Below are 15,960 nucleotides of genomic sequence, written 5' to 3'. Positions count from 1 at the left end.
CAACATTGAGGTTTTCTCAACCGTGTTTATTAAATGAGCGCTCTGTAGTTTTTGTCATTAACAACAAATACATTGAGTTTTTACATCAAACCATCTTGGTTGTTTTTAAATGCTAGAGTGTGCTCTTTGATGGTCAAACATTTTCAATGACTCAATACAGTAATCAAGCACTTTCAATACCTTGAAAACACATGAATAAAATTCAAGCATTTGAGGATTTCAAGCACCTGTATGAACCCTGAATAAAAAACAGTCATAACACCTGCATGGTGGAGTTGCAGTTCTGAAAGTTCCATTGCAAAGAAAATATAAGAGGGAGGTGGTGTATACAGCCTGATCTGCCATGGGTCACAAACGCGCTCCGGTGCAGCGGAACCATTGGTGCATTTGGGGAAAATGTTCCCCGATTTTAATACACACCAAAGCGTAACCCTGATCTTGGATGTATAAACTCCAAGGGTCCCTCATGATAATCTTGTAGTTATGAGAGTTCTTTGTGTCCAGTATGGACTCTAATATGTCTGGTTAAATTTGATTTTGTACAATATATTTTTCCACAGAGCTCACAAGCAAAAGGCTTCTGTCCTGTGTGCACTCTTATGTGACTGCTTAAATTTGACTTTGTACCAAATCTTTTTCCACATAGCTCACAAGCAAAGGGCTTCTGTCCTGTGTGGACTCTCATGTGACTGTTTAAATTAGTCTTTTCACTAAATCTTTGTCCACATAGCTCACAAGCAAAAGGTTTCTGTCCTGTGTGGGTTCTCATGTGTCTTTTTAAATGTGACTTATGGCTAAGTCTTTGTCCACAGACCTCACAAGCAAAAGGTTTCAGTCCCGTGTGAACTCTCATGTGTAGATTTAAGTTTGCCTTTTGGGTAAATCTTTTTTCACAAAGCTCACAAGCAAAAGGTTTCTGTCCTGTGTGGACTCTCATGTGTATATTTAAAATCGTCTTGTGTCTAAATCTTTTTCCACAGAGCTCACAAGCAAAAGGTTTGTGTCCTAGATGGACACTTATGTGATTGTTCAAACTTCTCTTTTCCCTAAATCTTTTTCCACAGAGCTCACACACAAAAGGTTCATGTCCCAAGTGGACACCTATATGACTGTTTAAACTTCTCTTTTGGCTAAATGTCTGTCCACAAAGCTCACAAGCAAAAGGTATCTGTCCTGTGTGAGTTTTCATGTGACTGTTTAAATGTGCCTTTTGTCTGAATTTGAGTCCACAAAGCTCACAGGCAAAAGGTTTCTGTCCTGTGTGAACTTTCATGTGTCTGTTTAAAGTTGAACTTTGGCTAAATCTTTTCCCACAAACCTCACAAGTAAAAGGTTCCTGTCCTAAGTGGACACTCATGTGACAGTTTAAACTTCTCTTTCCAGTTAACCGTTGTCCACAGAAATCACAAGCAAAAGGTTTCAGTCCTGTGTGTGTTCTCATGTGTGTGTTTAAAGTTGAGTTTTGTCTAAATCTTTTACCACAGAGCTCACAAGCAAACGGTTTCTGTCCTGTGTGGACTCTCATGTGTTCAGTTAAATGGGACTTTCTTCTAAATCTTTTTCCACAGTCATCACAACTAAATGATTTTAGTTCTTTCTGAACTTTACTGCACGTGTCTACATGTTGACTCATTCCAACGCATTTCTTATTAATCAAACACCCCGAAGACCTTCTTGTTGAAAGACTCGTCACTCTCACATGTCTCTGAAGAGACCACTTGTGGAGAAATTGTTTACCACACTCAGGGCAGCTAAATGATTTTATGACGGTCTTAACATCTGACTCAGAAGACCTGCTCTCATTCCAGTCATCATCTCTGTCTCCACTTTCTGGCACAGAGTCTGACGGATCAGAGACTAGATTCACATCATCATCCTTTTTATCATTACCACTAAATTCAGTCTCTGAAGAATCACATATCTGTTCATAAGGGTTCACATCTGGGTTCTTCCTCGTTTCTGTTGCCATCTGCTCAGCTGTGCAACTGGTTGGAACTTCTTTGTCTTCTATTTTCTGATGGTGAAGCCATGAGAACACAGGTTTCTCTTCATCGTCCTCACTCTTTATAGAAACTAAAGTGATTGGAAAACTTGTGGCATCAGTCTCCTTCAAATGGAGCTGTTCTCCCTCCAGACTAGTCCAGAGTTCCTCCTGTTCCTCCTTTATGTGGAAGTGTTCTGGTTGCTGCTGGTCCACACCAGCACTTTGTTCTTCAGGAGCTTCTTCTTTAACCAGCAACATCTGGTGAACATCTATAGGAAACACAAAAACACATGATGTGAATTACAATCAATGTAACTTTTTATGTACCCCTAGAACCGTTGTTTTAATACTTTATTTTGGTGAGATCAGAACTGACTCAAATAAAAGCAAAAACATTTTTTCAAGTGAGTGACAATGTCTTGTGAGGTGAATGTCCAAAAATTTAACAAAGATTGTTAGGGCAACAGTAGAGAAGTCAAGTGCCCACCCTGTCACTGGAGAGTTGCAAGTTCAAGGTCGTTGTGTTCTTGGGCAAGACTATTTACCTTGCTTGCTTGCTTGTGGTGGTAAGGATTGGTGATGCATTGGTCTAAACAACATGTGCCAGACACAAGGCTGGCCCGTGGAGCCTTTTTATGTGGCCCGCGAGATAAATATCAAAAATATATTAAAACTGACCCACTGGCTGATTTTACCGCAAAGACTACAACTCCCATGATGCTTTGCGGCGTTAGCGCGGAGTCGCAGCACCCCCTCCTTTGTGTTTTTTTTCCAGCGTCTGCTGCCGGTGTCTGCAGCTCTGCTGTCTTGGACAAACTAAACACTCCTCTCACTCAGCGCAGAGTTTACTCAGCTATTTGCCGACGTTGAAGCCCAGAAACGGAGATTTTAACCGCTCAGTAATGTCTTCATTACTGAAAGAGAAAGTTTTCCAACTAACTTACAGACAGAGCTGCTGTAACCCCAGTGAGCAGCGACACGCTCAAACCAGCACGGCTCTGTGGTTGCTGTCGTTGTGTTTCCTCCCCGACACACAACAACGTGGTCAAGCTGCTCAGACACGTTCATCAGCACAAACCTATGTGAGCACCTGTTGTCATCTAATGTTGTCATTATTATGATGAAGATGAACAAAACAACAGGAGTCTCCTCCTCAGCTCAGATCAACCCCATGATGCAGGTATCTGGCTGGAACAGGTGAGCATCACAGTAAACCAGTGGAGCAAACTGAGCTTTAAATATGTTGGTTTTCTGCTCTTTTTCTGCTCCAAAACATGAAAGTTAACAGGTGAGATGTTGCATTTTCATTTAAGATAAAATGATATTTTTATTTTGTTGTTGGCCCGTGAGAAAAGATTTAACCTACAGTAAACAGGAAGTGGAAAGGCTGCAGATAGATGAATAGAATAGAAAATCCCTTTATTGTTCCTCAGTGGGGAAAGCTAGACGTCACAGCAGCGATGACACTTATTACTGGAGAAAAAAAGGAGAATAAAAAATAAGAAAAGTGAATAAACAACAAGAAAACATAAATCCTGAATAGATTTTACAAATGCTGAATATACCACAAGTAATGAATACCACTAATGCATTTTATTTAAAATTGACTTGCTTGTGTGTAATTTGGTTATTCCACATTCAGTGTTAATGCAGAAATAAGTTTGTTTCCAAATTAAAAGGTTCAAAATTGCATATATGTTGTTAAAGAAAATGTGCATATTTGACGTCACTTTAAAAAAAAAAAATTAAGTTTGGCCCTCGACTCCATCCCAGATTTTCATTTCGGCCCCGTGTGAGTTTGAGTTTGACACCCCTGGTCTAAACCAATCATGCAACCAGCCTTTCACCACTTTCTCATCTTGCTCAAAATGAACTAGTTTGACCTTAAAACTATTGTAAAAAATTGCTCTGTTACAAAAGAAGATATTTGACTTTAGAGCTCAGTACGAGTGTGCTTTTTTTTTTTTTTATCAAAGTCAAAGTCAGTTTAATTGTCACTTCTGCCACATGTACAGGACATACAGAGAAATGAAATTACGTTACTCTCAAACTCTCGCTAGATAGAAAATAAACATTTAGTATAAAAACAGTAACCAAGTTCAGAGAGACTGTGGGGGAAAAGAGAGGAGAGGGGGGAGAGCCGGGAGGGAGTTTAGCTTCCTAACTGCCTGATGGATAAAGCTGTCCTTCAGTCTGTTGGTCCTGGCCTTGAGACTCCGCAGTCTCCTCCCTGACGGCAGCAGCTGGAAGAGGCTTTGCATTGGGTGAGTGGGATCAGCCGCAATGCGAAGGGCCTTTTTTGTGAGGCGGGTGTTGTAAATGTCTGGTAGGGAGGGGAGAGAGACCCCAATGATCTTCTCTGCTGCTCTCACTATACAAAGTTAAAGTTAAAGTCCCATTAGTTGTCACACACACAGGTGTGTGTGCGAAATTTGTTCTCCGCATTTGACCCATCCCCTGGGGGAGCGGTGAGCTGCAGACACAGCCGCGCTCGGGAACTATTTGGTGGTCAAACCCCTTAATGCTGAGTGTTGGAGGGTTTTAAGGTAGGAAACGTTGCAGGCTCCGAACCACACAGTGATGCCGCACGACAGGATGCTCTCGATGGTGCCTCTGTAGAAAGTATACAGGATGAGGGCTGGTGCTCTTGTTCTTCTTAGTTTGCGGAGGAAGAAGAGACGCTGCTGTGACTTCCTTGCCAATGCTGTGGTGTTGTTCGTCCAGGAGAGATCCTCTGTAATGTCCACACCCAGGAACTTGGTGCTGTTCACTCTCTCCACAGACACACAGTCAATGGTCAGAGGAGCATGCTGAGTGTGTGCTCTCCTGAAGTCCACAACAATCTCCTTGGTCTTCTCCACATTTAGAGAGAGGTTGTTGTCAGCCACCATGTGGTAAGGCGGCTCACCTCGTTCCTGTATTCGGTCTCATCCCCGTGGTTTATGAGACCCACTACTGTTGTGTCATCCGCAAACTACGAAGCAAACGGTACGTATATACTAGAGGCTAGAACGAGATCACACAAAATCAGGGTTCACCTTACCACCAAGTATTTATGTAGAACAGACAGGATAGTAAATTAACAGAATGGCGAATGTGCATACTAGTGTTGTCCAAAAAAATCCATTCCTAGATTTAAATCGAAGTGGTATCTAAATTAGATATTCCATCCCTGTGGTATCGATATTTTGGAGTCTCACATATATACAGCCTTCTTCAAGTACACCGACACGCACGACAGCCAGATGTCGTAAAGCAGCCTCCGCCTCCCGGACAAACAGAAGATGAAGACGCCACATGGCTACATTGCAATTTCCCACGCGAGTTGTCTCCGATCCGAGTTTTGTTAACAATGGCAACAGCGTATTCAGGAGGCACTTCACAGCCCAACTTTATCGACAACACAAAGAGCAAAAGTGCAGTGTGGAAACACTTTGGATACAAGGCTGATGAGTCAAGGAAAGCAAAAGACCATGACAGACCCGTTTGCAAGGAGTGCTACAAAGAGATCGCTACGAAGTCAAGCAGCACAACAAATTTGGCCAAGCATCCGAGAGACCGACACCCCAAACTGCATGATGAAATGAAACGGGTGTCTAAAATTTATTAAGTCTAGTAAGAATGTGTCTAATTGCACCAACAAATTTGAGCTCATGTATTAGTATTAGCTAAGCTAGCATACCAAGTTATTAAGATTAGATGTACCTTTGTCCTACCGTGGAGAAATTTGTTTTCTCCCTTTATTGACCAACAGAGTTGTTCAAAAGTACACAGCAAAACATATGGCATTACAGCTTATGACAAATGCACCTTAAACAGAGTTTAAGCAGCAAAACACTCACTCACTCTGCAAATAGTGTAAATATAGTGAAACAATTAATAATTTAAAGTGTATACTTTCGCCAGTTTTTGTATGCAATTTAAAAAAATGCTGATACTTGAAAGGTTTAAGCACTTTATACACTTAAATCTTAACATTTAATTTTTGCAATATAAATTGAGGAATGTTATTTTTTGAATAAACTTGTTCAATAAATTGGTGTTTTTAAATAGTATCAAAATCGAGTATCGAGGTTTTTTCCCAGTATCGAATCGAGTTTGAAATTTTAGTATCGTGACAACCCTAGTGCATACCTCACACATATGCACCTGCATGGAGATATTTTGGAACAGTTGGATATTGAACGTGATGCAGTGTGTCATCAGGGCAAAGGAGCGCTTTTGGAGTGTCATCATAAAATGATAAATGACCCGCACTTGTATAGCGCCTCTCAGAGTAAGGACTCCAAAGCGCTTTACACTACAGAGTATCATTCATCCATTCACACACACATTCACACACACACACACACCTGTATCCATGCTGTCCAGATGGATGATCCTGAAGTGGTAGCAGGTTTTCTTTAGCCGTGTTTAGCTAACAGCTGCAATAGAAACAAAGCAGGAGAGCTGATTAAGATGCTGCTTCAGAACAAACTCATGAAATTAAAGATCCAACGCTTTGGTTCTGATCAGCTGAGGACAGATCCAGTCCATAAAGGAAACATGTTACATCATCAGACTCGCTTTCAAATGTACGACATATATATTTTTAGTGTTTATTGGTTTATCTGGAGTCATTTTCCCACACTAGGACTCATCTAGCTGACAAGGTTGGTGTGAAGTTTTTTCTTTAGTAAATCAACATTAAAAGTTTTTCAGTTTTGTTAGACTTTATTCTTCCACCAAGTCCAGCTGAGAACCGTAAGTAAAGTCATTTAATGATGGAGCACCTTTCACAGATACGAATATTACAAAGTGCCGAATAACACAGGAAACAATTAAACATGGAGGACCTCTGACCCAAACACATGGCACAGAAGGAAAATGTACCATACTAATGCAGAAAAAAGTATAATAAAAATCTAAATCATCATAAACAAAGAAAACATGAACAAAGATATCCGTAAAGAAAGAAATAAACAGCAACAAAAGTCTAACACACAATTTCCCCCTCACAGAATTTACCCTGAAGTTTCGACAACAAATGCCCAAATAAAGAGATAGCCCAGTTTAACAGGTAGGGTTTCAAATGTACTTTGAAAAACTTTGCAAATACAATCAATATCACGATATATTGAGGATTTCACCTCGATAACGATAAATGGACGATAACTACAGGTATGGGCAGAAACAAAAGTTGACCACTAGATGGGGCTGTCACATGTATTACGTTGAGTCACATTTTTACGTGACTCAAGGTGGTGCAGTTTCTTAAAGGGACATGAATGTTGCTAACCTACACACACCTTTTCACTTTTTTATTACCAGATTTATTGACATGGAACAAACAATCTCGATGAGTAAGAAATTTCAATAATGATACATTTTTGATTTATTGCCCAACCCTGGAAGACAGCATGCTGCTGAATTATACTGTAAAAATGGGGCGACGGTGGTACAGGAGTTAAGAGCTCGCTCCGTAATCGGAAGGTTGCAGGTTCGAGCCCCGCTCAGTCTGTCGCTGTCGTTGTGTCCTTGGGCAAGACACTTAACCCACGTTGCCTGCTGGTGGTGGTCGGAGGGACCGGTGGCGCCAGTGCTAGGCAGCCTCGCCTCTGTCAGTGCACCCCAGGGCAGCTGTGGCTACACTGTAGCTCATCCCCACCAGTGTGTGAATGTGTGTGTGAATGGGTGAATGACTGATTGTGTTGTAAAGCACCTTGAGGGGTTCCAGGACTCTAGAAGGCGCTATATCAAATACAGGCCATTTTACCATTTAAAAAGGAAAATGAAAACCTCAGTTGTTGATGCTAACCTGCTGTCGAGGTGCCTGCATTCATGTTCTCATCTTGGCCCTGGACAAAAGGTAATTCTTCTTTTGGAACAAACTAGATAAACTCTCAATACCTTGGCAGTGGCGAAGAACTGTTTTATAGATTTGATTATTGCTCAAGTTGAGGTTTACTTATCTTGGCTGCCACTGGGTTAAAGGTTTACTGTAAATAAAAATACCCTCATTTGTTCAAAATGGTATATTGCCTGTACTTATAGCACCTATTACGATCTTTAAAAACCCCAAAGCGCTTTGTAACACAATCAGTTATTCAGCCATGCACACACATTCACACACTGGTGATGATGGGTAGCCACAGCTGCCCTGGGGCACACTGACAGAGGCGAGGTTGTAGGCCACAGGCTTTTCGGTCCTTCTGACCACCACCAGCCGGCAAGGCGGGTTAAGTGTCTGAGATGGAGCCCAACCCCAACTTTCTTGCTGCAGGGCAACAGCGCTAACCACTGTGCCACTGTACAGTGCTAAATTCACTAAGGAATAGGGGTGGGCAACATAAACGATATAAGGTAGAAACGATATAAAATTGGGTAATGATAGAGTTTTTGGCTATATCGCAATACCGCGATAACACATGACGTCACTAAAGGTGCTTTTATAGGACACACCATGCCGGCATATCGACGTAATATTACTGCAATGGTATGTCTATAAACGCGCCATGCCGGCATGGCGTTGCACGAATATTGCGGCATTCGTTCTGCCTCACTTGGTAGTAATATTGCCGCATCAGTCCCTTGCCTCTTACGGCTAAACGCGTTAAAGCCCGCTAATCCCTTTGGAGCGATTGTGGGAGCCACCACCCCCCGCAAAAGAGGGTGGTCGCGTTAGTCACGTGTACTGCGCGTCGGGTGCCGGCCATAAGGAAAGCCGGGTGTACTGACGCGGAGACCATGGAGCTTTTGACCGTGCGAGCGGACGAACAGATTAGTCGCCTTTTTACAGGGACGGTGAGAGACAGCCAGCTGTTCAACAGAGTGGTGAAAACACCGGCTGAGCGGGCGTCAAGCGAGACAAAAAGCAGGTCACATCAAAGCTAAAGGTCCTGAAAAAGAAATTTCATCAGTCTGACGTGTCTTCCATCTGACGCTGAATGCGCGACCCTGTACGTCACATACGGGACCTCCCTATATCCCGTCTTGGTTGGAGAGGTGTCTGATGGCAGTTTGTTCTAGCTTCAGCTTTGCTACTATAAATGCCAAAACCCTCCCCAGGGTGCCGCGGCAAATCCCATTTTAAAAACGCTATGGTCCTATAAAAACAGCTTAAGATGTGCACCCTGCTGACATTGGGCCAACAGAATGGCAATGACTGCAAGCATGGAGTGGGCGGAGGAGGAGGCCTATATTCCTCAAGTGGCATATATTTGAGGATATTTAAAAGCATGTCATTTTGACTTATATAAACAGAGGAAAAAATATATCGCAATATATATCGTTACCGCACATGCTTCAGATTATATCGCAATATAGATTTGAGGCCATATCACCCAGCCCTACTAACAAATATTATTAATAGTGGTGTAACTTTTATTAGTATTTATGATAAACACGTGTATGTAACATGTTTTATTCTGTAAAGTGAGTTTTATGAGCTGACAAATGAAATGTGTTATTATAGCTACCGTTATACCTGAAGGCCTCAACAACAGGGAAACAAGACAGTCACGTTATCATCTTTTAAAAATGACAGTGGTGTGGACTCGAGTCACATGACTTGGACTTGAGTCAGACTCGAGTCACTATTTTAATGACTTCTGACTTGACTTGATAAAATCTATAGACTTACGACTTGACTCGGACTTTAACGCCAATGAGTTGCGACTTGAATCGACTTGCATCTGTTGACTTGATGATGACTTGAGCATATTTGATATTTTAGCACAAACGTGACACGACATGGACAAGAATCATAAATCATTCTTGGTTCTGGGTTTGATTTACTGCTAAATGCAGCAGCACTTTGTTTAGAATCAGTTCCAGTTTCTGCTGTTTGAGCAAAAAAAATTTCAGCTTTGAGAAGCTTTAATTCTGGAATTTGTTTAGTATCATTAAATTGAAGTTGGACAGATGACTTGATTATGACTTGAAAATTCAAAGTTAAGGACTTGGACATGACTTGGGAGTTCCAGATCATTGACTTTGCACTCGACTTGGACTTGGTTGTCTTTGACTCGAGACTTAACTGGAAAGACTTGTGACCTGCAAAGCAGTGACTTGGTCACACCTCTGAGCAGGGGCGTAGCACCAAATTCTGGGCCCTAGGTACAAGTCTTCTAGGTGGGCCCCATGCTCAATTGTGTAATATCTCTCTTACACATTTTATGTCATGCTATAAGACAAGATAATAAATATGATCTCAGTTTAACCTCTATATTGAGCAAATACAAATGCCAGCATAATAAAAGTGAAATGCCCAGACTTCACATATAATTATTTTTATTTGCCAACAATGTGTTCAAACAAAAATCCTGGAATTTATTTTCCAGTAAATGCCCACTGACGGGCAGTGTTGCCAACTGTTTTTGACTGAAAGTAGCTGAAGTTCCCCCCAAAAGTCACTAGATGTCGCCAGATGACGTCACGTGCTTATTTACATATTGATGACGTCATCACGCCACATTAGCGTTCGTTTTCTCTATGGCATCTAATATATATATATATATATATATATATATATATATATATATATATATATATATATATATAATAGGACTAAAAGGGAGGAAAATAAATACTATGTTATATGTTAAAGTTATTAATTAGTATGATTAAAATGGCCCAAATTGCTTTGATATGTACAATAAATTCCAAAACTACCAATAAAGTGGCATTAAAACAGATATGGTGTGGTGATCCAAACAGTTCTGTTGTAGGATATAACTCAGACCTCCTGCTCTCCTCATTCTCACAGACATTTTCCTAAAAAGCTGTTTTTTTACACCTCATAGTTTCTCAACTTCTCTGTTGTGTATTCTCTCCATCGTGATAATAACGGCGCTCCGAGCAAAAGGGAGCGGGTGTCTCATAGTATAACCATCCCTGTGTCACTGAAGGAAATTCAGATGAGCCACAGAGCTGCGTGTGTAAACGGTACGGTAGTTGAAACTCCCGATGACTTTATTTGCCAAATGCAGGAAAAACCAAAGTGTCTGACGGCTGCAGAACCAGAGATGGCAGGTTGACGCCCGCGCTGTCTCTAGTAGAAGCGTGAGCCTGCAGCAATATGAAAGCAGCAGACGTAAATCGGCGGTCTCCAGCTCTGCAGCTTCAGCGAATCAGACCGGCCGAAAACGGTTTATGATTGGTCAGTCCTCGTGCACATGCGCAGATTATCGTTCTCTTTCCTTACTCCCGGAAGAACGGTTCAGAGTGCAAACGGTTTCTTTGTTGCTAATCTGTAGGGAATATCTACATGAAAGTTCTACAGAAAGTAGCAACGGGTCCTGAGAAATGTCGCTAAGTTTGTCGCTAGGCGCTTTTTGGAAAAAAAGTCGTTGAGGGGGGTCAAAAAGTCGTTAGGAACAGTGACAAAGTCGCCGAGTTGGCAACACTGCTGACGGGTCTTCATGTTAGCAAAATCCCTTATGAGATCTTTAAAGTCCAATCCTTTGGCTAATTGGCTTTCAATAGAAAGAAGAGCTAGGCTGTTCAGTCTATCCTGGGACATTGTTGATCTCAAATAATTTTTCACCAGTTTCAGTTTGCTAAAAGCCCGTTCACCCCCAGCAACAGTCACAGGTAGTGTGCAAAAAATCCTCAGTCCAATACAAACTTCTCCAAAAATGCTCTGTAATTGCATCCTGTAGATGGAATTAAGCAGCTCAAGAGGAGACATGGGATGCAGTACAGAGCCTTTGCACTTTCACTGTAAATAAGCCAGTCTCTTCTTATCTTCTCATGCCCATTGGCTGACTTAGCATATTGAAGATAATTTGGAAATGGCTTGCCCTCCATATCTTTGGGTGTTATTTTGTCGATTCCTGGTGTTTGATCACTTTTATTCGCCAGTCTTCTGACAACTGTATCTCTCTGTTGACCAGTGAGCTTCTCTGGCCATAGTCCTGGATCCTCTGGCAGACACTCATCTGTGTTGCTCAGCCTCTCACTTTCTTCTTCTTCTGGCCTCTCCTCATCATCCTCACTACCTTCAGAGCAACCATCCCCTTCCCTATCTTCACTTACATCATCCTCTTTCACATATTCTATCTCTTTCTCTGCTGCAAGGGGGACAGAGACCACACAAGCAAAATGGATCATGAATTAGGTCAGCAAAATATAACCTAACATGTCCTTTCAGATAAATCTGTAAATTGAATAACTTAATTGTATCGTGAGCTCAGGGGCGGATTTAGGACTGAAGAAGATCCGGGGCTTAACACACAAACACGCGCGCACACACACGTGACACGCACTAGTCAACATCATATATATTTGTCTTGTACCACATAATTTTTTAATCTAAAGCTACATATTAAGCATATTCAGGGCAGAATATTGTTCCTGTTAGTGTTTAGTGTGAGATGAAAGTAAATATTCACTTTCCAGCAACTTTACCTGAGAAGCTAACTTTAGGCAAACCAGCAACACAACAAATATTTTCAAATAAGACTCACAAACCTGAGTCAACACCAGTCTCATCAAAGCTGGGGTTCTGTCGTTGTACTTTTTGTCTAAAAAAAAGTCCTTATGTCCATCTTCACTCATGCATTTCAGGCAGAGAGTGCAGAAGAAGCCAGCTGCTGAAGGGCTTCTTCTTCAGTGGTGGAGGCTCAGGCAGGCTGTATACAAACTACTGCCAGCTGCTCCCTCTCTGTTGGACTTTGTTACTGCATGTTACTTCCACGTTTCAGATCCGGGGCTTTTCATAAAACATCCGGGGCTTCAGCCCAAGTAGCTGGGCCTAACGCCGCCCCTGAGTGAGCTCACCTTGTCTCATCTCCTCAGTGCTTTCTGGAGACAATGAGGGCCCTGCTGCTGCTGCTACTGCATCTAAAGGGCCATGTGGTTCATGATGTTAAGCTTTGCTAATACTGATATATATTGATATATTAAATACATATGACATGAAATAAACCAGGTTCTCTCTGTGAATGTAATGTACTCTAAATTTTATAATCCCTGCATTATCAGCCAAATTATAAGGTTGTCCGTTTTCAAGATCAAATATAAAGAAATTTAAAATAGGCTTAAAATATCTAACCAAGTCAATAACAATCCTCTAACACCAGTGTCATCATGCTATACGAAAAACAGTGGCAGCTTCCCATTCCTGAGATTACCACGAATCCATCGATACCAAGTTTGTCCTGGTCCATGACTGGGAAGGAGCTGAAATATCCACACAGAGTGAACCTGTTTTTACTGTGAGGTCCGCAAATTAATTGGCGGCAGCCGCCCGCGATAATAATTCTGATTAATATATATATAAATTAATTAGTGTTATCACTGATAACACTAATTAATTTATATTTGATCTTGATGGTGAAACTAAAGGCGTTTAACACTTTCTTTCTTCTTTCTTTCGGTCTTTATTTTGGTTTATAGCATTAACATAAAATTTTTCTTTTCAAACAAAACAATATTAACAATTTGAATTTAAACCAAAGAAGGAATAGGCAGAAGCAATGCTTATTTTAGCCTACCCTATTTTCCACCTAATATACATAACCAATATACATTTCTTTTATTTTCCCCAATATAAATATCCACAATGAAAATTCATTAATGTCTATACATACTTTTCGTACCCTGTAAATATGTGACACTTTACACCTGCTTTAAACTTTAGTAAAGAAGTACATTTCTTCAAATCATCATATAACTCATTCCACAATTTCACACCAACAACAGAAACACATCTTGATTTCACATTAGTTCTGGCTTTTACACATTCAAACATAAATACACCTCTGAGATTATAATGATCATCTCTTGGTTTGAAATAAACTTTTATGCAATTTGGGATATTATTATTAACTACTTTATGAAGAATCTCGTAAGATTTTTACTTTAATAATGTCTCCTAATTTTAGCGTTTTCGTTTGACTAAATAGATAATGGGTTGGTTCGAGGTATCCCAATTTATTAACTATTTTAATCGCCTTTTTTTGTAATTTAAATACAGTCTCAACACACGTTTTACCTGCATTTCCCCAAACCTCTGCACAGTAAGACAAATAAGGCATAACTAAAGAGCTATAAATCAAAAACAAGGCTTTTTTATTTAGTATATCAATAGTTTTAGAAAGTATAGCAATAGATTTAGACACTTGCTGTTTGATATATTCAATGTGTGGTTTCCAACTGAGTTTACTATCAATAGTCACACCTAGGAATTTAGTTTCATGTACTTGTTCAATTGGGACTCCATTTAAATACAGCTTAGCACCGTCATTGTCCCTTTTCCCTGAAAATATCATAAATTTGGTTTTATTTTCATTTAGTGATAGCTTGTTGTAATCAAACCATTTTTTAACCCTTTGATACATAATGGTCACTACAGTGGACAGGTACTCAAAATTGTTATTTCTTTATTTTTGCTATTAAGCACAGCTGTTGAAGACTTTATTGCATTTGAGCCCCTCCATTTGGACTTCAGTAAGTCAAGCCAACATATTCCATGTTCAGAATGCATGCTGTCCACTGAGATGGACATGTAATAAATTATTTGTAAATTAACAAAATGTTACAAAAAATATTTGTTGAAATTTGTTTCATTCACACCTAAAGATGAATGAAAAAAATTGTTTAAAAAATCTTGGTTGAAGATTTCATAATCCATGCATCAGAGGGTTAAACATTTTTTTCACTTGTCTTTAGGTGTGAATGAAACAAATTTCAACAAATTTTTTGGAAAATTTTATAATTTACAAATAATTTATTACATGTCCACTTCAGTGGGCAGCATGCATTCTGAACATGAAATATGTTGGCTTGGCTTAGTGAGGTCCAAATGGAGGGGCTCAAATGCAATAAAGTCTTCAACAGCTGTGCTTCATAGCAAAAAAAAAAAAAAAAAAACACAATTTTGAGTACCTGTCCACTGTAGTGACCATTATGCATCAAAGGGTTAAAAAAATCATGGTTGAAGATTTCATAATTCATGCATCAAAGGGTTAAACACACATCTGATAAGTCTTCAGACAGATTTTCCAGACTACACCAATCTAAATGTGTCCCACTGCTCGTGTCAAATAAACGTTTTATGTCCAGCAACAGCAGCAGGAGGTAAAGATCTGCTAGATGTGACAAATGTTAGCCTGACGATGAAACAATAAAACCTTCTAAGGGTTCATATAGTCCCAAACAATCGTGACCTTTTATACTAAAATTAGGCATTTAAATGATAAATGGTTGGTAACATGTGCATCATTACCGTACACGCACTTGATCAGCTGCATGTGTAAATCCCATTGACGCTTCAGCCTTCTCCTCGGTTAGCTTAGCACTAGCAGCTTCCCTCCAAAGTTTCCCGCTGACCTGCTTTTGGAGCTCCAATTGTCACGAAGACCGCAGAGCATCTTCTCTGCTTCTGGAAAGCTCTCGCACCAAGTTGTTGAGGAGGATGAGAAAGTTTTAAAAGCCTGACAATGGTTAACAAAGCTGCTTCCGCTCGGCAGCAGCGAGTCAGGCCGGAGGCGTCTTTTGGAATTCTAGGGTGACCAAGGAAGGTCCCGCCTTTCTCACCTCTGATTGGCTAGATGGGCTCGACTACGATTGGCTATTTCATTTAGCAGCAAACCGTCTTCCCTTGCTAAGTGCAGAGTGCAGACTGTCCTCTTGCCACCAACACAACAGCTGTTTTGGGTATTTTATTTAATTTAGAAAATAAGAACTTAGCGCCATTCTGTCCTGTTTTGCAAAAGTTTTTTTGTTTCATTGATTAAAAACTGAAAAACGTAAGAAGTGAACTTATAAATCTTGTTGCATTTATCACACTGTGGGACATACTTTGTGTCTATGTCTCTAAAGCATTGAGGTTATCTTATTACAGCAGAGTACATAGGATAAACGTGTGTGCCTTACCTGGGTATGAAATATAATAAAACTGCCCTATTTTACCCAGCTGTGTGCAGCAGGTCTGTTTCTCTTCTAGAATAGTGAAAACTGCTGAAAAATAGGTCTAAATCATTATCAGCTTT

The 15,960-nt window shown here is 40.4% G+C and overlaps 1 protein-coding gene across 3 annotated transcripts; it reads right to left on the bottom strand.

Moving 5' to 3' along the window:
- Positions 1-15,496, bottom strand: LOC107380972 (zinc finger protein 235). Of its 3 annotated transcripts, none has more exons than XM_054743214.2 (3): positions 15,195-15,496; positions 6,337-6,408; positions 1-2,253 (listed from the first exon to the last, which is right to left on the bottom strand). In XM_054743214.2, exons 2-3 carry the CDS (start codon positions 6,344-6,346, stop codon positions 482-484), a joined length of 1,782 nt encoding a protein of 593 aa, XP_054599189.2. In that variant the 5' UTR covers positions 6,347-6,408; positions 15,195-15,496; the 3' UTR covers positions 1-481. The 3 variants fall into 3 exon arrangements, with proteins under 3 accessions (XP_054599189.2, XP_015807887.3, XP_015807888.3); XM_015952401.3 differs by having other exon boundaries at positions 15,206-15,496; XM_015952402.3 differs by having other exon boundaries at positions 15,299-15,496.
- Between the last annotated feature and the right edge of the window lie 464 nt (positions 15,497-15,960).

The sequence above is a fragment of the Nothobranchius furzeri genome, chromosome 14, assembly GCF_043380555.1.
Source record: "Nothobranchius furzeri strain GRZ-AD chromosome 14, NfurGRZ-RIMD1, whole genome shotgun sequence".
NCBI classification, from domain to species: domain Eukaryota; kingdom Metazoa; phylum Chordata; class Actinopteri; order Cyprinodontiformes; family Nothobranchiidae; genus Nothobranchius; species Nothobranchius furzeri.
The sequence above is the reverse complement of the archived record's forward strand: the minus strand, read 5'-3'. Positions and strand labels throughout refer to the sequence as shown.